Here is a 23,210-nt window from a genome sequence, read left to right on the forward strand (position 1 = left end):
GTGCAAAATTCTAGTCTAGGTCTCTCTCCCCCTCGTATCAGACTCACCTTCCCTCATATGAAAAAGTGTATGCCTGATGGGGAACTTGGGCATAAATCGGAAGATGAGTTATTGGAGTTCTGGTAGGATCTGAACATGGGGTGGGTAGGTGGCGCGGATCACTTAGTTATTGTATTAGTCTTAAAGTCCCCATAGAGCTACCCCTGTCCTTCTTCCCAGGCTTTGTCCTAGTGGGGTTAAGCCAATGCATATTTGATTTAGAGAAAGTGCCTTAGGACTGACCCGGGATCTGCCAACAGGTTCAATTTAGCAAAGTGAAAGTTCTCTCCCAGGTTAAAGTAAAGCTCTGACAGCTGTTCAGGACTTGGCGGCACAGGACGCCGGGCTGGAGGCCTGCGCCTTTAAGGAGCAGGGGGGTGGGGGGCGGGGGGACGGAGGGGCGGGGCAGGAAGAGGACTCCCGGGAGACGCCGCCACCGGCTAGGTCTTTTTTTGGGAAGGGGCGGGCCAGACCCTAGTATGGGCTCCACCCGCTTTCCGTCGGCTGGGTCTCCCTTCCGCCCCGGGGTGACGGGGCAAGGGGGTATGGGGGGCGCGGGGGGTGCGGGGGCGGGTGGGAGGATCGAGGGTTCCCGGTCTGCGGAGCCCTGGGCTCGGCGTGTCGCCCTCAGAGGCACAAGTTTGTTGACTTGGAGGAGTAGCTGGGGCCGGGGCGGTGCTAATAATACCCATTCGTTCTGCGGCGCGCTTTGCAGTTTACACAGCTGTCACCTTCGTTCCTCCTTAATTAATAATAAAAATAGTCCGGGAGCACCCGCTGGGTGCCAGGCCCTGTGCCGAGTGCTTTACAAGCAGAGTCCCATCGAGTCTGCCCTCATAACATTAGCCCCACTTTGCAGAGCGGGAAGCAGAGCCTCCGAAAGGCGCAGAAGCTCGCCGGAGGTCACTCGGCGGGTGAGCGGCTCCGGGACCCGGACGCGGGCCCAGCGAGGCGGGGCGCGGGTGCTACCGCTGGCTCCCTGGAGAGCCGCGGGGGCGGAGCGGCGGGCGGGGCTGAAGGCGCGGGGGGGGGGGTGTGCGGCGGCCGCGGCGGCGGATGGCCATCTTAAGTGGCCGCCTAGAGTCCAGGGCTGCTTCCCGGGGCAAGGAGGCACCCAAGCAGCCCCGAAGGTGGGGGTCTGCATGCGGCGGAGAGGCCTCTGGGGAGAGGCCGGAAGCCGGTGGATTGAGGGAACTTTGTCCTAGATGGAAAGGGGATCCCCCTAGGCTCGGTCTGCGGGTCCTCTCAAGACGCCGGCCTGCGGGTGCCGGGAGTGGTGCCAGGGAACTTGGCCGAGAGGGGGGAAGGGCTTTGCCGGGCTAGGAGGGCCGCGCATGGGGGGCTCGAAGACGCTGGTGTTCGTCCGGGGGTTTGTGGGGATCGGATCTCTATGAAAGGGACTTCCTCCTTGGGATTTGTAGACGGACAGGTACAGTGGACTTTGGGGGTTCAGATATAAGGGAGGGCTGGTTTTAACGGGAACTGGGTGTCTTGTTCACTTGGATGATGGGGTGGTAGGCTCGTCCTGGATCCTTCCTTTGAGAACCTCGATACTCCCCGATTCAAGGCGCCCAATGAAAAGGATTTGGGGTGAAATCACTTTTATGGGGGTTAAGGGTCATCTCCCTGAGAGGATTGAGAGGGCTGAATTCTTCAGGGGGGTGCCGGACTCCTTAGTGTCCGGGAGCAGAATGGGGGAGACTTGGACTTCGGTGGGTACTTGGGGACTGAATATTCTCGGGATGGAAGAGCAGGATCGTTGTGGGGTTTGGGAGGTGCAGGTTCTGCGGGATTGTGGAGGCACCGTCCCTTCGAGAAGAGATTGGGGGCAGGGTCGGCCCGGGCAGTGGGCCGAGCGGAGGGGGAGGGGGGCTGGCTGCCGGACTCCCTGCTCCGCTCCTGCCCCTCCCCCGCCGTCTCTGAACAAACTTTTCTTTCTCTTCAAGTTGAGGCCGGCGCTGCAGGCGGCGGCGGCTGCGCGGCGAATCAGGCGGCCTGAGCGGCGGAGTGCGGAGTCCGGAGTCCTGATCCCTGGCTCTGTCCGGCCCGCGGATCCTCAGGCCCGGGACCCGGGCGCGGCCCCAGCGTCGGCCCTGAACTTCCCGGGGCGGATGGCGCGGGGTGGCAGACGCGGGCGGCGCTGAGCCCTCCGCGGGCTATGGCTTCGGCGTGTGGGGCACCCAGCCCGGGGAGCGCGGGGTCCGGGGGCGCGCTGGGCAGCCCGGCTCCTGCCTGGTACCACCGCGACCTGAGCCGCGCTGCAGCGGAGGAGCTGCTGGCCCGGGCGGGCCGCGATGGCAGCTTCCTGGTCCGAGACAGCGAGAGCGTGGCGGGGGCCTTCGCACTCTGCGTCCTGTGAGTGGGGCAGGGAGGGGATCTGGGACACGGACGGTGTGACCTGAGTGGGGAGGGGGGCAGTGATTGAGTGGTGGGACACCAGCCCCGCCTCCACCCCCAGAGTGGGGGGCCTTGGCTTTATTCTAGGGCTCTTGGGGCTGAGGAAGGATACAGGGGGCATTTCCTTCCTGCTGTGTGTGAGGGAACTTTCTAGGGTTTTGAGGTCAGAGTATGTGGGGTTCTGCAGGCCAGGGTGATTGTGATGGGGAAAAATGCAGACAGTCCTTGGCAGACCCCTGCAGGCATGCCCAAGAAGAGGTGAGGATTTGGGTCCATGTTGTGGGCAGATCTGTTTGTGTAGGGATTGAGTTTAGGCAGAAGCAGCAGATTAGGGACAGAGGGACTGATGAGGGTATGTGTGAGGATGTCTAGCAACGTCCTTAGGGGTCCTTTCAATGCTCCCAAGAGAGGCACAGCTTGGGTTCTGGAGGGCTGTGTATGGCTGCGGGTGATGATGTGGTTGGTGTTGAGAAGACTTAGTGAGGCAGCTGGATGAGGCTTTATGAGACTGTGCCATTATTTCATGAATCAATGAGTAAGTGTGCCTGGTTCTGGGCTTGAGCCCCAGTTATCTGGCAGCTCTAGCCCTAAGCCATGAGTGCTGGGTGTGGAACTAGACTTGGCAGTTCTCTGAGTAGGCCTGGTCCTGTGCTGTACCTGTCAGCTCTGTGAATAGTAGGGTGGGGTGAGTCTGTACTTTCAGTTTTGCAGTTTTTTCCTTGACCCACAGTATGACACTAAGTGGACTTCTGTGGGCCTCTGGAGTGAGAAGTAATGACTGGGAAACTGTGAGGACTGTTTAGTTTAGATCTAGTTATGTTCTTCCTTGGTCCTATGAGCCCCCTACCCTTGTCCCTTTGTCCCTTCTTTTCCTTTTTGTTCTTATGACATCTTTGTGGGGACAGGGGAGGACAAATTGACTTAGACCAGGGAAGACATTTTTTTTTTTTTTTTTTAAAGAGAGAGAGAGAGAGAGAGAATTTTTAAAAAATATTTATTTATTTGTTTGTTTTAGTTTTCGGTGGACACAACATCTTTAATTGTATGTGGTGCTGAGGATTGAACCCAGCACCGAGTGCATGCCAAGCAAGCGCGCTACCGCTTGAGCCACATCCCCAGCCCCAAGGGAGACATTTTTGTTTGTTTGTTACAATAGGCTTGGTGCTATAGTCACCTAGTGTGTAGTAGCCAGAGGTGCTGCTAAACATGTGACAGTGTCCAAAACAGCCTCCTAAGGATTATGTGGTCCAAAATGTCAGTAGTGCAGAGGTTGAGAAACTCTGACTTAGGCACTTGATCGATGAGGGGTCCTATAGTCTCTGCTTTGCCTCAAGTCTGAGGCTCAGTACAGGGAGACTAAAGGACAGCTTAGACCCATGAATACCCTCAGTCCTGCCTCCCAGCCCCCTCTGAGGCATATCCCTTGTTAGGGAAGGGAAGGAGGCAGGTGCTGGGTCAGCTGTTGGGTGGGAGAGGACAGCTGGAGCTTGTGTTTGGGTGAGGAACATTATTGTCCCAGTAAGGGGAAAATTCTGGCTCCATTGTCAGGGGAAAGAATGGGTGGGGTGGGGGTCTGTCTATGTGTGGGGGCTTTGGCTTTTCCAACTGACTGATTGCTCCTTGAATCTCAGGAGACTGGGTAGGGATCAGAAATGGGTGGTTTCTTAGACTTCCCAAACAAATGCGTACTTGCTTACCTATATACATACCACGTGTACACAAATAACACTCGAGACACACTCCTACTCTGAAGGCTACAGGCAGTCTGACCTGCAGGCCAGGAAATGGGCCTTTCCTTCTGTTCTCATTTTAAATCCCAGTTCTGCCTTTTACTTGCTTAGGCAAATTACTTTTCCTTTTTGAGCCTTAGTTTTCTCATCTGTACAGTGTAGCTAATAATAATACCTGCCATTATTGTTATAAATATGGATCCACAGTCTACAAACTAACACACAGCACAAGCAGCCAGGAGAACCCCTGACAGGTGCTGATTTAGGGGAAAGGGGTGGCTCTATGGCATTTGGTTCTCTCTGGGGCCAACAGCCCTTTCCTGCCCGCACATGCATAGGCCTGGTTGCCTTCTGAGGTGTGGAGGAAGAAGGCAGCTTTCCATCCCCCAGTGAGTATGTGCCTGGTTCAGCTGTCACCTGCTCAGCTGCTGCTGCTACCATCTGTCAGCACCCCTCTTGCCCCTCCTTGCCCTGGGGTTCCTAGAGGCTGGGTCTCCCATAGGGGGCCCCCTTGGGTTATCCCAGTTACCTGTTGTCTGAGGAACACGGAAAAGCTCTAGGGTGGTGCTCCAATACTTCTCCAGAGAAACTGTCCTAGACACACAGACTCCAGTAGAGCCAGACACCAACATAAACACAGACAGAGGCTCACACGTGTGTTAGCACATTGCCCTGCACACATAGGCTAACTAGGCTTCTGAGGACTCTTACTCTGGCAGGGGCCCAGACTGGTACTACAGTCCAGAGGGGCTATTTAGACACCTGTGGAGTCCACAAGAGAGTTGCCTGTTGCTTCCCAGGCCCTGTGGTGGGTGTGGAGTATGTAGGTCTTGTGGGGGAAGGGGGACTTGGTCATTTCAGTTATTGTTGGCAGCACTAGGAGGGTGGAAGTAGATTGGCCCCATCATTAACCCTATGCAGCCTGAGCAAGTGGTTTTAGAGGAAACCACGTTTAGGGAGCAGGGGGACTAGTAAGGGATGCTTTGGGATTAGGCTCCAACTGGGGGATTTCAGGTTCTGATTTTTGCCTTGCCATCAGGTATCAGAAGCATGTACACACATACCGCATCCTGCCTGATGGAGAAGACTTCCTGGCTGTGCAGGTAGGAGCTCGGACCCCTGACTCCTGACCTTGATCCTTCCTGTGGCTTGGAGACCTGCTGGCTGACCCTTTCTCTCATCCTTTTTGGCCTGTAGACTTCACAGGGTGTGCCTGTGCGCCGCTTCCAGACCCTGGGCGAGCTCATTGGCTTGTACGCCCAGCCCAATCAGGGCCTGGTGTGTGCCCTACTGCTGCCTGTAGAGGGGGAGAGAGAGCCAGACCCACCGGATGACCGTGATGTCTCAGGTACAGCCTCATGTGCAGTGTGCACATCCCTTCCTTGTCTTCTCCCTGACTCTACCTGGTTCTTTCCCTCTCCGCTTTGCAACCCTCTCTTTCCTTTCTCGTAATTGTGTTGCACTTCCCTTTACTCCCTTTTCATGGAAGTCTCTGACAGCTATGGCTTCCTCTCTGCCATATACCACTGAGGGACAGAGGCCCAAAGTGCTCCTCCATTGACCTCTGTCCCACAGATGGGGAGGATGAAAAGCCCCCACTGCCCCCGCGCTCTGGCTCTACCAGCATTTCTGCCCCCACGGGACCTAGCAGCCCCCTGCCAGCCCCTGAGACTCCCACAACTCCAGCTGCTGAGAGGTGAGATGCCCCACCCCCCACACACAACCTCTCTGCTGAGCAGGAAGTTCTTTCTCTTTCATGAGAGGTGAGAAGACCACCTGAGCTCCCTGGGGCACCCATCTCATCTCAACCCTGACCTGTTCTATTCTGCCACTAGTACCACCTTCTGTAGGGACAAGGTGTGGGGTAGCTGGAACAGTGTCAGCAGGACCTCTACCAACTTTTAACCTCTCCCTGAAGCGCTCCCAATGGGCTGAGCACCATTTCCCATGAGTATCTGAAGGGCAGCTACGGGCTGGACCTGGAGGCTGTGCGGGGCGGAGCCAGCAACCTGCCCCACCTCACCCGCACTCTTGCCACCTCCTGCCGGAGACTGCACAGGTACTGCACATCTGATCCTCTGCACCACACTCTTACCCTTAACAGTGAACCAGCCACTGTCTCCTGATTTCCTCACCTGTCCCCTTGTGTCCTCAAACTGAAGGAGAAGGCACCACCCTCAGCTGCCCTGAGCTTTAGCTTGGGGTGGGGAATTCTAAAATGGTGTTTCCCCTAGTGAGGTGGACAAGGTCCTGTCGGGTCTGGAGATCCTGTCCAAGGTGTTTGACCAGCAGAGCTCGCCCATGGTGACTCGCCTTTTACAGCAGCAGGTGAGATTGTAGGGAGGCCCTGGGAGCTGGGCTCAGTTCTGGAGTTGATTGGGGGCTTCAGCCTAAAGGGCTTCATCTACAAGCCTTATTCTTTCTCCCAGCAGAACTCATCACAGACTGGGGAACAGGAACTAGAGAACCTGGTACTGAAGTTGTCAGTGCTAAAGGACTTCCTGTCAGGCATCCAGAAGAAGGTAGGCTGATTCCCCTCTACTCCCTGACCTTTGAGTTGCTGACCACTCTCCTTGGCTGAGCCTCGATCTCAACTTTGAAGCTATAACTTAGCCCTGACCCAAACAGCAGCCATACCCCTCTCTGCCTTAGCCCTGAGTATGCCCCCAACCTCACCTTGCCCTTGGCCCCTCCAGGCCCTGAAGGCACTACAGGACATGAGTTCCACAGCACCTCCAGTTTCGCTGCAGCCATCTACACGTAAGGCCAAGACCATACCTGTGCAGGCCTTTGAGGTACATGGCAGGTGGGGGGTCTCATGGGTCAAGGGGCAGTTGAAGGTGAAGGAGACGCTGCCTTCCTCAAGGTCTTATCAGCAGCCTCTCTATTTCCTGTCTTGCAGGTGAAGCTGGATGTTACCTTGGGTGACCTGACCAAGATTGGAAAGTCACAGAAGTTTACGCTGAGCGTGGATGTGGAAGGTGGGCGGCTAGTGCTGCTTCGGAGACAGCGGGACTCCCAGGAGGACTGGACGACCTTCACACATGACCGAAGTGAGCCAGGGCAAGACCTGCGAGAGATGGGTAGGGTGAGGCCCTTGGCCTGGAGGGCACAGGCTTGTGTGACCTGTCTTCTGTCTCCTAGTCCGCCAGCTCATTAAGTCCCAGCGTGTCCAGAACAAGCTGGGTGTTGTGTTTGAAAAGGAGAAGGACCGGACCCAGCGCAAGGACTTCATTTTCGTCAGTGCCCGGGTGAGTGGCAGGCTGGGCCAGTACACTGGGGGATGCTGGGGTCTCCAGATGGGTGTCTCCCATTGGGTAGGAAGAGAGGGAACACATGGTGTGGGCATGTCATCACTCCTGGCAGGGATGGGCCTGACAGGGTAGAGAGGTTATTAAGAATAGGTGGCCTGAGGGATGATTCAAATATTCAGTGAACATTTACTTAGCACCTGTTACATTCTTGAGCAGTGGATGTACAGTGGGCAACCAGACAATGACCTTCTCTCATGGTATTTACCATCTAGTGGAGTATCCTTGTGGGAAGGGGGTTCCTGGCTGCCTATTTGCCCTTGACTGACTGCTGTTCCCCCAGAAGCGGGAAGCCTTCTGCCAGCTGCTGCAGCTCATGAAGAATAAGCACTCCAAGCAAGACGAGCCTGATATGATCTCTGTCTTCATAGGCACCTGGAACATGGGTCAGGCCCAGGCTGGGACTGGGATGGGAGAGGGGAATGGCCCCAGGGCAGGGGCCTGACCCTCCCACCCACTGCCTCATCCCCTCCATCTTCAGGAAGTGTGCCACCTCCAAAAAATGTGACATCTTGGTTCACATCAAAGGGTCTGGGGAAGACCCTAGATGAGGTCACAGTGACCATACCCCATGACATCTATGTCTTTGGGACCCAGGAGAACTCAGTGGGCGACCGAGAGTGGCTGGACCTGCTGCGTGGGGGCCTCAAGGAGCTTACAGATTTGGATTACCGCCCGGTGAGGGGGTTATCTTGTTAGTCCCCTGTCTTCATAAACCACCCCAGACTTTTCCTGCTTGACATCATGGGTACCCTGGGGAATGCAGCTCTCTGATTTTTTCCTCTGGCCTTGGGCATATCCTTTGGGAGGTCTCATATGAGTCCTTCATGTCACGGGAGGCCCATTTCTCTTTGGTCCTTCAGGAAAAGGGGTAGGAGGTCTTCCTTTCCCATGACTGACAAGATGCCAGGGCAGGGGGAATGTGGACAGGGTCCCAGCCCAGGATAAGGGTGACTCCACACCCTCTACCTAGATTGCCATGCAGTCGCTGTGGAACATCAAGGTGGCTGTGCTCGTCAAGCCAGAGCATGAGAACCGCATCAGCCATGTCAGTACATCCAGTGTGAAAACTGGCATCGCCAACACCCTGGGTGAGCAGGGCAGGCAGGTTCCTGAAGTGGTGGGGTCCCTGTGTTCATGCTTTCTGCCTCCTCTCCAGCCCAGAGTCTCCCCCTTTTTGGCAGTCTCAGCTTTCTCATATATAGGGTGCTTTGAACTTTGTAAAGCATATTCATATTTAAAATCTCTTCCAGCCCCACCAGGAAGGCAAGGCCAGGATAATTATCCCCATTTCATAGATGATAAAATTCAAACCCAGAGTGGTTGAATTCCAAGGTCACTCAGCAAATAAGTAGGGGAGCTAGGCATAGTGCTCAGGTCTTCTGATTAGCAGTCCAGGGCTCTTGCAAGATAGATTCTTCTGAGAACCTACAGGACCTTTCTGTTGCACCCTCGGGATCTCTTGTGATTCCAGGGGCTCTGCTCACATAGACAGAGTAAGGCCATCCAGACAGACTGCAGGTCCCCGAGAAGGATCCCCAGGGAAGGTGTGGGTGTGTGTTCAGGGGCTGTCTGCTTCACAGCACCTGAGGATTGGGATAGGAAGCATCCTCTCATTGCTGCTTTGAGGGATAGAGGGGAGAGTTGGTAGTCCTCTGTGGGTGATCAGGCCTTCCTCTTCCGTTTCCCTCACAGGGAACAAGGGAGCCGTGGGTGTCTCCTTCATGTTCAATGGCACCTCATTTGGCTTTGTGAATTGCCATCTCACCTCAGGAAATGAGAAGACTGCCCGGTGAGGGCACCTTCCCCATACTCTTGAGGGAGGTGGGCTCCCATGTAACAGCTTCCCCATAGTCTTGCCTACATCCTTTAGTCACATGAAACTCTTTTCTTCTCCCACATCCTATCCCCAGAGACCCCCTTCTCCCGTTTCCCAGCTGAAGACTTCTTGGTCTACTAAAACTGACCTTATACTTAGCTTCTCCCTCTGGCCCCAGGGAATTGATCCCTATGGTATCCCTGACCCCAGAGTCTTCCTGCCTTTATGCCCATCTCTCATTCCTGACCCTGGGGACCTGTTCCTGGCTTCTTACTATAGGCGGAACCAGAACTATCTGGACATCCTGAGGCTGCTCTCGCTGGGTGACCGGCAGCTCAGTGCATTTGACATCTCTCTGCGTTTCACTCACCTCTTCTGGTTTGGGGACCTCAACTATCGCCTGGACATGGATATCCAGGTTCCAGCAGGGGCCCTGCCTATGGCTGTAGGGAGGCTAGGGGCCTCGAGAGCTGTCACCAGCTCTGCTCAAGAGGCACACCTTCAGCCTCTCTGTCCCCCACCCCAGGAGATACTGAACTACATCAGCAGGAAAGAGTTTGAGCCTCTGCTCCGGGTAGACCAGCTCAACTTGGAGCGGGAAAAGCACAAGGTTTTCCTTCGGTTCAGTGAGTAGGGATCCAGTAGGTGGGCCTGGGGACCTGGGGGCTTGGGACATTCCTGGGTTTTCAGGGCCCTGAGTCCCATCTGTGCCCTGCTTCCTTAGGTGAGGAGGAGATCTCTTTTCCACCCACTTACCGCTATGAGCGGGGTTCCCGGGACACATATGCCTGGCACAAGCAAAAGCCAACTGGAGTGAGTGGAAAAAAAAATGGCACGAGGACCCTCCAAGATTGCAGTGAAACAGGAGCACGTGGGAGATAAAGGGTCTTGGGCCTCTGTAGTTACCATTGTAGCTTACCTGGCCTTCCTGAGGCCTTTGGGGGTGTTTCTGGGTATTGTGGGAATCCACCGAGGAAGGTGGGACCCAGTGTAACAGAAATAGGGGGGTCTCATCAACTCTGGGTGGAGCCCATGCTGAGAAACTCCCAGCTGTCATCTTTGACCACACTACTGTCCCCTGCCCCAGGTCCGGACCAACGTGCCCTCATGGTGTGACCGGATTCTATGGAAGTCCTACCCTGAAACCCACATCATCTGCAATTCCTATGGTCAGAGCCTCCCAGACAGGGTGATGGGAGGTCTTGGGTGGTCACTGTCCTGACTCAGCCCTGGTTTCAGGAGGTAGGAACAGAGAGTAGAGATGTTTCCCTTGAGTCCCCATTCCTATTCTCCCACCCAGGTTGCACTGATGACATTGTCACCAGCGACCATTCCCCTGTGTTTGGGACATTTGAGGTTGGAGTTACCTCTCAGTTCATCTCCAAGAAAGGTGACTGTTTTGAATGTGGTTGTAGATGTGGCAATGTTGGGTGGGTGTAGGTAGTGACTTGGGGATGTGTGCAGATGGATTGTACACAAGCCTATGTGTGTGTTTGTGTGTAAATGTGAGTGGAGGAGTGTTTCTGAATGGGTGATATGTGAGGGTGTCTGGGTGCCTGGGTCCTCATGAGAGTTGCCAGCCCTGAGTGGTCAGTTATACATATTTGTCTGTATCTGCAGGTCACATGTGAGCCTGCAAATGTGCTTGGAGGTGTGGCATTTTGTTGGCAAACCAGCCCATAGGCATTCTTGTCTCTAGCTCCCTTTGACAGGAGTTTTTCATCCTTTGGTTCTTTTTGCCTTGGTCCAGGGTCTGGGTTTTGGGGTCTATCTGTTGGTAGGTTAGGATTGAAAGGCACCTATTGGCCTTGCCTCTTGCTCTGCCAAGGCCCCTAATTCCCTGTTCCGGGGCTCAGCCTTTCTGTCTCATTCTTTCTGTGATCCTCTTATACCCTCTTCGCCCTTCTGTCTGCAATTCCTTCCTTGTCCCTTAGGGCTCTCGAAGACTTCAGACCAGGCCTACATTGAGTTTGAGAGCATCGAGGCCATTGTGAAGACAGCCAGCCGCACCAAGTTCTTCATTGAGTTCTATTCCACTTGCCTCGAGGGTCAGAGACAGGGCCCAGGGCTGGGTGTAGGCCAAGAGGGATGGGAGGCCAGAGCTGCCCAGACCTGCCTTCAGCTTGGGGGGAAGGGAAACTGGAAGGTGGTTCTCAGTTGGTTTTCCCTACTCCCACCCCAGAGTACAAGAAGAGTTTTGAGAATGATGCCCAAAGCAGTGACAACATCAACTTCCTCAAAGTGCAGTGGTCTTCACGCCAGCTGCCCACGGTGAGGCTGCAGGCAGGGCCTAGGCCAGTGGACGAGGGCACAGAGAAGAGTGAGGCAGAACCCTGGGGGAGGCTGCCTGGGAGGGAGGCTGGGGCTGGCAGTGTGCATGGGGGGGCTGGGCAAGAGAGAATAAGAGCATTTGCTTTATCTAGGGTTATAGAACCAAGTTGTAGATTGTTCATTCATTTGTTCCATAAACTGTTCTTGAGACTCTGCTAAATGTCAGGCCGTTGAGGATGCAGAAAATTAATTAATACAGTGATGTTAAGTGATGAAAGGCCCATTACAGATCTGAGAGCTTTCCTTAAGAGCTAGGTATGAGTGAGCATGAATAAGCCTGAGGGCAGGGGTGAGTTGTATCAGGGCCAGCATGTGGGAGGGGTCCAAGGGTGGTTGAGACTTTGTTCCACATCCAGCCTTTCTGTTGCCCAGCTCAAGCCCATTCTGGCTGACATTGAGTACCTGCAAGACCAGCACCTTCTGCTCACAGTCAAGTCCATGGATGGCTATGAATCCTATGGTAAGGAGTCAGGGTAGCTGAGGGGTATAAGAAATCAGGCAGGCCCTAGAAAGTTTTGATAATCTGTGGTCTGTCCCATCTGCTCTTCAGGGGAATGTGTGGTTGCACTCAAATCCATGATTGGCAGCACAGCCCAGCAGTTTTTGACCTTCCTGTCCCATCGCGGCGAGGAGACAGGCAATATCCGTGGCTCCATGAAGGTGCGGGTGCCCACGGAACGCCTGGGCACCCGTGAGCGGCTCTACGGTGGGGGTTCCATTGGGAAGGGTATGGGCAGGTATAGGAGGGGAGGACCCAGGGTGGGTGGATCCTGGGATGCTTGAGGTTCTACAGTCATTGGAGTGATCCTGCTGGAAGGGGCTGGCAGACCTAGATGGTTTTTCTGGGATCTAGGATCCCAGATCCCCTCTGAGCCTCCCTTCCCTATACCCTCAGAGTGGATCAGCATTGATAAGGATGAGGCTGGAGCAAAGAGCAAAGGCCCGTCTGTGTCCCGAGGCAGCCAGGAATCCAGGTGAGCTAGGGCTATGTTGGGTGTCACCTGAGGGGGTATCTGGGGGCTGCTGGAGGGCCCCACTCATCTCTCCCTGGCAGGTCAGGGAGCCGCAAGCCAGCCTCCACAGAAGGCTCCAGCCCATTGTCCAAGTTATTTGAAGAGCCAGAGAAACCACCGCCAACTGGGAGGCCCCCAGCCCCGCCCCGAGCAGCTCCCAGGGAGGAGCCCTTGAACCCCAGGTAAGAGGAGGAATCTGTTATCTCTCCCCTCCCACTCTATCCATTACTATGATTGGCTCTCAGGGCTAATCTGGGGATTCCCTTCTGTTTGGTTGCTCTGCCATTCCATGGGCAGAAGTACGGCTTCTGAGGGTATGGCATCCTGAAGGTATGGCTGTGAGTCAAAGGGAGCATAGGCAGCCTGTCCTCTCAGTTTTCCCTTAAAAGTGACATAGAAATTGTTTTTAGAGGGGCTGGGGCTGTAGCTTAGTGGTAGAGCACTTGCCTAGCATGTGTGAGGCTCTGGGTTCGATCCTCAGCACCCCATAAAAATAAGTAAAATAAGATATTGTGTTCATCTACAACTAAAGAAAATATTAAAAAAAAAAGAAAATAAACTGTTTTTAGAATAGTTCTGTTTGTGTAATCAGACACAGTTCAAGCCTTCAGTTTGGAGAGGGAACAGGGTTCAGCAAGGGATTTCTCAGGGTGCATGTTATGGGGCCCTATCCTACACAAGGCTTCACTGGAGAAAGGTGTGTGGTCAAGTGAATTTGGAAATACTTTTTGGTAGATTTTTTTTCTTAGATATTTCCAGTGCACATTAGTATTAGTAAATGCTACAAGTACGTGGACAGGAAGGAAAACTCTTTCCAATTCTTTTTAATATAGTTTCCTAAACTTAATGGGTGGGGATACTTCTTTTCCACATAACAACTACTAGGGGATATAGCTCAGTTGGTAGAGTGCTTGCCTTGCATGCACAAAGTCCTATACCAGCACAAACAAACAAACAAAAAACAAACCCCACATAATAACTTCTAACGCCTGGGTAACTAGTAGACTATGGGTCATACTTAGGGAAAACCAGGCTAGCTTTCTTTCTTGCCTTTTTTTTTCCCCCGTGGTACTAGGGATTGAACCCAGGGGCATTTGACCACTCAACCACATCCCCAGGCATACCCCCAGCCCTTATTTTTTATTTTGAGATAGGGTCTCACTAAGTTGCTTAGGGCCTCTTTTCTGTTTTTGCAATGTGAAGGTTTGAACCTAGGACCTTGCACATACTAGGCAAGTACTTTACCATGAATTATAACCTTAGCCCTTTTTTTCCTATTAAAAAAAATATATATTTTATATATATATATATATATATATATATATATATATGTTGTCGTTGGACACATACCTTTATTTTATTTATTTGTTTTTATGTGGTGCTGAGTATAGAACCCAGCTAGGCGAGCACTCTACCACTGAGCCACAACTCCAGTCCCTTTTTCTTATTTTTTAATTGGTATATTATAATTATGCATAGTAGTGGAATTCATTGCTATGTATTTATACATGCACACAATATAACAATATAATTTGGTCAGTTTTGTTCCCCAGTAGCCAGCCAGCCTTGCTTTTAAACTTTTTTTTATTATTTGTTCTAATTTGTTATACATGACAACATAGACTTGCTTTTTAATGGTACCTACTCATTGCTTGAAGGTACATAAAACTCCTAGGTTCAGTTTGGTTCTTTTTCTGTCATCTCCAGTTATTTTCAGTCACCTTGGTTTTATTCTCCAGCTTGAGTAAAACCAGCCTGAATACCTGAGTGAGATTCCACAGTAGGTCAACTACAGAGGCTTCAGCAGCTCTTTCAAAGTTTCATTGGTCATTCTCATCAGAGGCCTTTTACTGCCTTGTCTTCTGACATCTCTGTTGTTATCATTTGAGTTCAGTTTCCACAGTTACAAAGTCATAAAAGATCTAAGAATCTGAACAAGTGAGCAAGGCAGTTTAGGGTTATGCCTTCAACACCTCATTTACTTCCAAATTTAGAGATGATGAAACCCAGGGCAGTAGAGGATAAGTGATTTGCTCAATGTCATCTTCTTTTGCCAGTTCCCCCATGGCACCATTGGGTTTCTGGGTCCTGACTAAGTTATCCTGCTCCTAAACCCAGGTTGAAGCCAGAGGGGGCTCCTGAGCTGGAAGGGGTGGTGGCCCCCGCACCCAAGAACAGCTTCAATAATCCTGCCTACTACGTCCTTGAAGGGGTCCCACACCAGCTGCTGCCCCTGGAGCCACCCTCACCTGCCAGGGTTCCTGTCCCACCTACCACAAAGAACAAAGTTGCCATCACAGTGCCTGCTCCACAGCTTGGACGCCACCGGCCCCCTCGGGTGGGAGAGGGGAGTTCATCAGATGAAGACTCTGGGGGTACTCTGCCCCCTCCAGATTTTCCACCTCCACCACTGCCAGACTCAGCCATTTTCCTGACCCCCAAACTGGATCCTTTGTCAGTACCAGGGGTCCGGGGACGCAGTGGAGGTGAGGGCCGAGGCCCACCACCTCCTAAAGCCCATCCAAGGCCCCCACTACCCCCAGGCCCCTCATCTGCCAGCACTTTCCTAGGGGAGGTAGCAAGTGGGGATGACCGGTCCTGCTCAGTACTGCAGATGGCCAAGACTCTAAGTGAGGTGGATTATGCTCCTGCTGGGCCTGGACGCTCAGCGCTTCTCCCAAGCCCCTTGGAGTTGCAGCCACCCCGTGGACTGCCCTCCGACTATGGCCGGCCCCTCAGCTTCCCTCCACCCCGCATCCGGGAGAGCATCCAAGAGGACCTAGCGGAGGAGGTGTGTGGACCAGGGCTGGTTGTCTGTACCTGAAGAGTGTGCCTGCCCATCACTATGGTGTCTTCCCTCCACTATACAGCACTCACTGGTTTCCCCTCTGCCCTGAGCTGAGTACTGGAGGGTTGGGGGACACGTAAATCAGTCCCAGATTTTGCCTCCCTTTCCCGGGTAGAATGTGGCTGTCTTGAAGGTTTTTCTGGGGGTGCACTCTTAGTACTCCCCTTAACTTGCCCTATTTCATCAGGCACCGTGCCCGCAGGTCGGGCGGGCCGGCGGCCTGAGTGAGGCAGGTATGGGTGCCTGGCTGCGGGCCATCGGCTTAGAGCGCTATGAGGAGGGCCTGGTGCACAATGGCTGGGACGACCTGGAGTTTCTCAGGTGGGGGCGGGGCTAGAGCCGGATAGGGTGGGTGTCTGTCCCCGGGGGTAGAGCTGTGGGCCCTTTAGGACCCTCTATCCCAGATCCTAGCCTTTCTTGCCCCCACAGTGACATCACAGAGGAAGACCTGGAGGAGGCTGGGGTGCAGGATCCTGCTCACAAGCGCCTCCTTCTGGACACATTGCAGCTCAGCAAGTGACAGCGGAGGCTCGGCAAAGCAGCGAACTCGGCGCCTCTCCCCTGCTACGAAGGCTGGAGTAGCTAGCCCCTGGCTAGAAAATTCTGAGGGGGTGGGGCAATACCTTTCTGCCTATTTATTGGGGAATCCGCCTTCCCCACTGCCCAGTCATTTGGAATGTCCTAATTAGGACATCCTGCCCCTCCCTTTTAGGCCCAGGGCTGCAGAGGTCTGTAGCCTGCAGTGTGCAGTCCTGTTTTTCTAGACCCCTCTTCTCAGCCCCAGGGGTGCAAATGGGGTATAGTTGTACATCTGGGCCCCAACTTTCATCACTGTTTTCTGCTGCCCTCCCCCGAGCCTGACCCACAGGTGGGACCTCCCCCTAATTTCTGCAGGGGCATCCGTCCGGAAATGAAGGAAGAGCCCGAGGATCGGGCTGGGGTTTATTTAAACTTTTATGTGTGGGTTTGGGGAGGGAGGGCACTTTATTATTATGGGTGGTGGCGGGGGGCAGGACCTCGACCATAAAGTGCTAGTTTGCTTAGTTCTCAATTCTCCTGGTCTGTAACACCCTGCGCTAGGAATGCGTGGTGGCCGTGAAGGGAGAGAGGGCCCCTTGCTGGCTTCAACCGCAACGGGGTCAGGGTTCTTGCAAGCAGCCTAGTCTTACTCTGCGCCCTCAGAAGGGTTGCCAGCGTTGATGTCTTCAATAAATTAAGTTTTATTTGGATTGAGCAAAATCACCTCAATAAATTACAAGTTTTTCACAAAATTAGGAAAAAGGAAACCCCTTAGTCCCTTTTCCCAGATAGCCCCGTCCCTCCCCCGCCCCCAATAGGTCCACCCTCCGCCAGGGACCCGCCAGGGATGAGAGGGGACGCTTAAGGAGCGAATTGGTGGTGGGACCCTTCAGGGGGCTGATTATCCCAGCTAAACCAGACTTTGCACCGGTGGGGTCAGTGCAGGTGGGTCTAAGGATGGGGCAGCAGGCACTCATGGTCACCAAGGTTAGGAGTGACCCGGCCAGTTCCAAAGAGTGGGCAGCGTTTGTCCGTAGGGACTCTTGTTAGGAGGAGGCGTTATTTGATCTCCAGAGAAAGCCAAGCTTAGAAGGGGTCCTCTGCTCTCCTCTAAGGGTTCCCAGTGAAAAATACTCTGGTCTGCCTGGTGCGAGTGGGCGAGAACGAGAGTGGCCCGGACTTGGTTTCTAAAGCTGGGGAGGGCACACCTAGGGGTCAGACACTGTAGGGGAGTGGGGACAGGATAGGGAGGGTCTCCGTTGGGTCCCGGAGGGGCAAGGGTTGCAGCTGGGGGCAGGCTCGGAGCCTCCAAAGACCCGCGGCTAGAAGAGATTGGTCTTCAGGGCGGGACCGGGTTTCCGGTGAAAAGAGGACAGAACTCCCGAGAAGGGCCCGGGCCCGGGCTCGGCCGGCTGCCAGGCTTTGAGTAGCTCAGCCGCTCCCGCGCCAGGCCCGCCACCCCCACCGCCCGCCACGCCCGCCCACAACGCTCCTTTAAGCGGCTGGGGTCCGGGCCCCGGCCCCGGCCCGGAGCCCAAGGCAGTGGGCAGGGGGCTGGGGCTCAGGCGTGGGCTGGCCAAGCTGGGCGCCGGCGGTGGTGGCAGCGACGCGGTGCTGTCGGGCGTGGGGCTGCACGTGGACTCCTTGGAGTCGTCGTCCTCCGACGAGCAGCGCGCCTCGCCCTTTTTGGCGCCCGTTGCGCCTGCAGCGCCCTTGGCGCTGGCCGCTCGCTCCTGTTTTCGGAACTTGGCCCGGCGGTTCTGGAACCAGACCTGTAGGCACAGGGGCCAGTTAGTCTGGACGTCGTAGAGCACACCAGGTCAGCCCCCGACCGCAAAACGCAGGAGAGACATTGGTGGAGAGAGAGAGACCTCCGCCGAGAAAGGTCTGGCCGCAGCATTATTTACCAAGTTGGGGAGATCCACAGCCTTCCTAGCGTTGGCCTCTCGACCCTCCACCCATCGACCCGTCGTTTTCTCCACTCTCTTCTCCACTTGCCCCATCCTCTAGATCCTTGGGTTTTTGCCCTTCGGATATGCTCACCCGCGGACTCCGCTGCCTCCCAGTATTCTTGGTCTCCTGGACCGGGCTCTGCCTTCACTCTCCTCACCCTGAGCCCTGCCTCCCAATTCCCTCTTAGGAAGGTGGACATTCCGTCTGGAGCGTCCTAGGGCCGTGAAAAGCGGGTTGGGACGCCAGGGAAACCTTTTGTTCAGACCCTTCAGTCAAAACCGGCCAGAGGAACATCTGCGCACAGGATTTGTAAGCCCTGGCCCGGCTCTCTTCTGCCCTGCACCAGCCCCTAGCTCAGTATTTCACACTGGGGAGGACACCTGGAACTGCTGACTGGTCTGCCCCGGCTCCTCCATGGGATGAATCTCCTTCTACCCCCTCGCAGCATGCATCCTGGCTTCTAAAAATTCTGAACCTTCAGCCATAGATAGGGCTGAGACTGAGGGGAAAACGAAGGCAAAGCAACATGGGGTTAAACAGCTCCTGTTTCTCAAGAGCCTCCAAGTCCTGGCCCCTCTGCCCTCCCTGGATACCCAACCACACCCAGGCTGTGCCCTGGTCACTGGTCCTAGATCCTTGCTTCCAGGCTGCGGTTATCCTTGGCCCCTAAGTGTCCAATACTAATTTCCCGCACTCCCTCCACAAGAACACGCGCGCACACACACGTGCATATACGCACCTGCACACGAGCCTCAGTAAGATCGATCTTGAGCGCCAGCTCCTCGCGCGTGTAAATGTCGGGGTAGTGGGTCTCGGCGAAGACGCGCTCCAACTCCTTGAGCTGCGCGCTAGTGAACGTGGTGCGGATGCGCCGCTGTTTGCGCTTCTCGTGCAGGCCGGACGGCTCCGGGAAGAACTTGTAGGGCACTGCGGGTGTGTGCAGGAGGGCAGGGGCAACGAGGGTGTAGGGCGGCGGTGAGAGGCCAAGCTCAGTCCTGCCCTAGAAGGAATCCTGCCACCACCACCACCCCAGTCTGTCCCCTCGGTTTCATCCTTGTAATCTCAGGTCAAGGGTCCCTATTGGTCGATGGAGGTGGGGTGGTGGGTGAAGAGGAACTCAGATCAAGGACACCTGGGGTTCAAGAGCTGCTTGGAACCAAACCAGAATTCCTTCCTCCAGTCAAGGCCCATCGACCTGTCAGTTAGCCCTGGACACCATTTCACTCCTCTCTGACCCTTTCATCAGTGTATCAGTGTATCTGTTTCTCAGCTGGTCCGCTTCTCTGACTTCAAGTTCTGCTCTGTCCACACTGGCCCTGGATGTCTGGCAGCTTTCTGCTTTCTAGGACTCCCCACTAGCCAGTCCTGGGCCTTGACTCTGTCACTGAGACTCTCCTGCCAGGTCTACTTCACTCTGATACTAGAGCTCTTCTGTGTACAGATTTGGTTCCTTCTATCCCTCAAACCCATTTCTCCCCATCCAGGGTTCATTTCCTTAGCCCTGCCTCACTCACATCTTTGGTCTCCATTCTTCTCCAGGTATCCCCCTCTCCTCTTCCTCATCTTCATCCTCCTCCATGGGAAACCCTCAACTTTCCCCTTTTGTGACACTCTTCTGTACCCATTAAGAAGGGTGATTATTTTTTCCACCCAAGTTCCTCTATCTTCTTTGCTGTTCTTCCTCACAGTCTCTGTGTCCCATATTCCCTAAATCCTGTCCCACCATTCTCCCTCACTCTTTCTATACTCCATCCCAGTCTCTACTGCCTCATAGACAGTATCTCTGCATCCCTGACTCTAACTCTGGCTTAGTTCTCTATATATTCCTGGGGGTCCCCTATCTCCATTTTTGTTCCATTTCTCCCGGTCCCCATTTTCCCTAATCCTTATCTCCAACACCCCATTCCTATCCCCATCTTCGTCATCTCTGTTTCCTATCCCCATCTTCGTCATCTCTGTTTCCTATCCCTTCTGGTCTGTCTCCCATAATTCCTGATACCATCCCCTGGTTCTTATCTCCATCTCCAGTCATCCCCAATCTCCCCATTTATGTTCTCATCTCTCTATGCCTAATCCCCATTGTCCCAGTCTCAGATCTTCATCTTTCTGGAGCCCATCTGCCCATTTCCTGTCCTCATCATCCCGATCATCCTCATCTGGCCCACTGTACCTATCTCCCCATCCTCGTTCTAGTCTCTGGTGGCATCTCCTTGGTTCTTATTTTCCCCAATCCTGGTACTTATTCACCCCCCCCCCTCAGGCTCCAGTCTTCTATTTGGGTTCCTGGTGGTCTTCCCAGGAGGCAAGAAAATAAGACTGGGTGGGGCAGGCTGGGACTCTAACTGAAAAAATAGGAATGTCTGAAAAGCTCAGTGAGGTTCAGGGTTCAGAGAGAGACTTGGATCAAAGGGCTTGGGAGTGCAGGAGGGGCTCCTGGGGTTCTGTAGGACTTTAGCTGGGAGAATCTGGGGTGGGGGAGAGGGGAAATAAAAGTGGCTTAATGACCCCCCCCCCCGTTTGTGGCTAGGGAAATAGATTTTGGTGATGCAGAATGTCTGGGCCAGAGCAGGATGGGTCTAAGAGAAGGCAGGAAGAATCTGATGGTGCTATGGCTCTAGGAAGATTCCTATCTGGACAGCTAGCTGCCTCAGGAGTCCTCGTTGGGGGTCGCGCAACACCGTGGGGCAGGGGTGATAAGGATGGGGATCTGAGCGGACTGAACTGGGTGGGATCCTCTTACAGGGATACAGTGGATGGAGACGTTTGGTGGTCAGCTTTTGCAGGTGGGGAGGGGAGGGCCTGGAAAGGGGCACGGAGCTATTTCTTTGATCCGAAGAGATTTGGCAGCGAGGAAGAGGACCGAGAGGGGCGTTAGGGTGGGGTTCATCCCTGCCGAGAGGAACCTGGTATTACTGAGGGTCTCACGGGGCTTTGGAGGGTCTGTCCAGGTCAGGGAAGGGGGAGTCTGTGGGAGGCAGTCGCATTTGCTTGACGAGTAGGTCATGGACTGCGGGTTCCTCAGGATTTGGAGAAAGGGTTGGGTCGGGCTGAGCTCACCTGCCGAATAGGGCGCGGGCTGGTGGTCGCGTAGGGCGCCAAGCGCGCAGTTGGAGGAGCCGAGCGCGGGGCAAGGTGGCCCCGCTGTGGGGAAGGCAGGCCGCAAGGGGCTGTACTGGAAGCCGCTGGGCTGGCTGCAGGCGCCGAAGTCGCCGTAGGCGGACGCCTCCATGGCCGCCACGCACGAGTCGTACGAATTGAGGTAGGAGTAGTCCATGGACCCGGAGGGGGCGGGGGCGGGGGCCGGGCCGGGTCGGGGTCGGGGTCCCGGGCCAGGTGGAGGTCGGGATGGAGGTTCGAGCGCCAGACGCCAAGGACTGGAGGCCGGCTCTGGGAACTCAAAGCCCGCCCGCCCCGTCGCGGCCGCACTGTGCCCGGGTGCAACGCAAGTGCAGCTGGCGGGTCCGCGCGCCTTTTAACGCGCAGGACCCCGCGGAGGGGGCAGGGCGGGGCGAGCTCCGCGGGGCGGGGCCTGGGCATCCCAGACCCCGCCCCTATTTACCCCGACCCCCACCCCAAAGAGTCTCTGCAGCCTCTTAGGACTCCAGAGGTGCAGGGTGGGGCTGCATGGGACCCCATCACCAGAGTCCCCATCCTGTCCCAATCCGGCCCAGACCTTCGGTCTCTACACATCGTGCCAAGTCAGGGGGTACCTACCTCTTTCCTGGGCCTCCCCACCTGCGGCCCTGCAGAAGCGAGGGGAGGCAGGCCCCGCGGCCTCGGTGTGAAGAAGTTAATTCAATTCGCCTCAATAACCGAGTTAGTCAGATCTGGCCGGCCCCTCAGTCCCGCCCCCAGCGCGGTCCCATCCCGGCTGGAACTGCGGAGGCTGCCCTGAAGGGGGGATGGAGGCAAGGATGGAAAAGAGATGGAGCCTGGGACGCGGACCGGGAGGGATGAGGGTAAAGAGAGGAGGCAGAGACGCAGACCGGGAGAGAAAGGGGCAGAAACCATGACAGAGACAGGGGACAAGAGAGACAGATAGAGGTAAACAGATGGAGATAAGATTGAAACATACAAGAGAAAGGTAGGGCTGGAGATGGGGACAGGCAGAGACAGAGACCGAGACTAGAATGGGGGGCGGGAGGGAGAGGAGACGGGAAAGAGAGTGAGACAAGCACAGAGATAGAGAATGGTTAGGGATAAGACCTAGACGGCGAGGCGACCGGATTGCGATGGAGAGCGGGAGAGAGATGAGACAAAACAGGGACAGTCCTAGTGAGACAGAGACGCAAACAGAGGGATGGTCTCAGAGCTACAAGGCCAGGGACAGACTGGCGGAGTAACAGAGACTGAGAGGCGGAGAGAAAAAGCCTCCAGAGAGCTGAGACCTCCGAGCTGGAGCGCCGAGGAGGCCGAGGCATTTTGATGGAGGCGCTGCCGGGCTGCCCTTCGCGGGGCTGAGGAGGGGGAAGGTCTTGGGCCGAGTTCTCTGCCAGACTTTTTCCCCACCCGAAGGCTGCACGAACCTGCACCATCAGGGCCCAGCCTGCCTCTCCCTCCCGGTTTCTTCAGATCGGTCCCCCTCCCCGCGCTGCACCGCCTGGTGTGACCTCTGGGTTCGGGGTGTGTGTATGATGGATGTCTGGCTGAGGGAGTGACCCAGTGACCCCTTTCCTCTCCTTCAGTCTCTCACCCCTCTCTTCCAGAGGCCCTTTTCTTCTCCAGCAAGACCTAGTAGACTCTTTCTGTCCCTGGCCACTGCATCCTTCCATGGATTGTCACCAGCTCCCGGTGCTATGGGATAACCTACACAGAATCTTTACCAGGAAAATGAACTGCTGCCTCTACGGCCCACCTGAGGGATGAACTGAGCTATTTCCCTGCTCAGCCCCCAGCTTTTTACGCCTGAACCTTCGTAGGTGCTGCAGATGGCAGGTCTGAAACCCAAGGAGAAGACAAAAGAGGGGCATGTTCTCGTTATAGCCAAAGCCCTTGGGGATTGGGAGAAGGAGTCCTGAAATTTCTTTCCCCTAATTTGACCAGCACAGTGGGGAGGACATCTCTCTTCAGGTCATTCTTTTCCTGGCTACCCATTCTTTGCTTCACACAAGGACCACCCTATCCCCAGTTCCTGTAAGTACTCCATGTCAGAGGGATTTCTTTGAGGGGTTTTCTCTACCTTAACTTTCTTTCTTTTTTCTTTTCTGCTGTACTGGGAATTGACCAGGGCTTTGCTCATGTTGGCAAGAG

General features: G+C 54.9%; 2 protein-coding genes across 6 annotated transcripts; one reads left to right on the forward strand and one right to left on the reverse strand.

Moving 5' to 3' along the window:
• Positions 1–928: 928 nt before the first annotated feature.
• Positions 929–16,717, forward strand: Inppl1 (inositol polyphosphate phosphatase like 1). 5 transcript variants are annotated; one of them, XM_058578516.1, is made up of 29 exons: positions 929–953; positions 1,986–2,394; positions 5,206–5,269; positions 5,364–5,514; positions 5,742–5,862; positions 6,085–6,225; positions 6,401–6,494; positions 6,596–6,688; positions 6,863–6,961; positions 7,069–7,219; positions 7,311–7,417; positions 7,761–7,863; positions 7,959–8,155; positions 8,451–8,568; positions 9,173–9,269; positions 9,576–9,714; positions 9,823–9,922; positions 10,021–10,109; positions 10,384–10,465; positions 10,597–10,686; positions 11,231–11,344; positions 11,479–11,567; positions 12,000–12,087; positions 12,178–12,333; positions 12,523–12,601; positions 12,682–12,822; positions 14,759–15,431; positions 15,676–15,809; positions 15,918–16,717. In XM_058578516.1, the coding sequence occupies exons 2-29, from the start codon at positions 2,198–2,200 to the stop codon at positions 16,006–16,008; spliced, it is 3,798 nt and encodes a 1,265-aa protein (XP_058434499.1). In that variant the 5' UTR covers positions 929–953; positions 1,986–2,197; the 3' UTR covers positions 16,009–16,717. The 5 variants fall into 5 exon arrangements, with proteins under 5 accessions (XP_058434499.1, XP_046297816.1, XP_046297818.1 ...); XM_046441860.2 differs by lacking the exon at positions 929–953 and adding an exon at positions 1,070–1,169; XM_058578515.1 differs by lacking the exon at positions 929–953 and adding an exon at positions 1,454–1,468.
• A 612-nt stretch (positions 16,718–17,329) lies between these two features.
• Phox2a (paired like homeobox 2A) lies at positions 17,330–21,234 on the reverse strand. Its single transcript, XM_046441767.1, has 3 exons — positions 21,018–21,234; positions 18,700–18,887; positions 17,330–17,779 (listed from the first exon to the last, which is right to left on the reverse strand). Exons 1-3 carry the CDS (start codon positions 21,232–21,234, stop codon positions 17,330–17,332), a joined length of 855 nt encoding a protein of 284 aa, XP_046297723.1.
• Positions 21,235–23,210: the final 1,976 nt, after the last annotated feature.

This window comes from Marmota monax, unplaced genomic scaffold (assembly GCF_021218885.2).
Source record: "Marmota monax isolate L192 unplaced genomic scaffold, Marmota_monax_Labrador192_F-V1.1 WCK01_AAM20220418_F8-fsc00068, whole genome shotgun sequence".
Lineage (NCBI taxonomy): Eukaryota > Metazoa > Chordata > Mammalia > Rodentia > Sciuridae > Marmota > Marmota monax.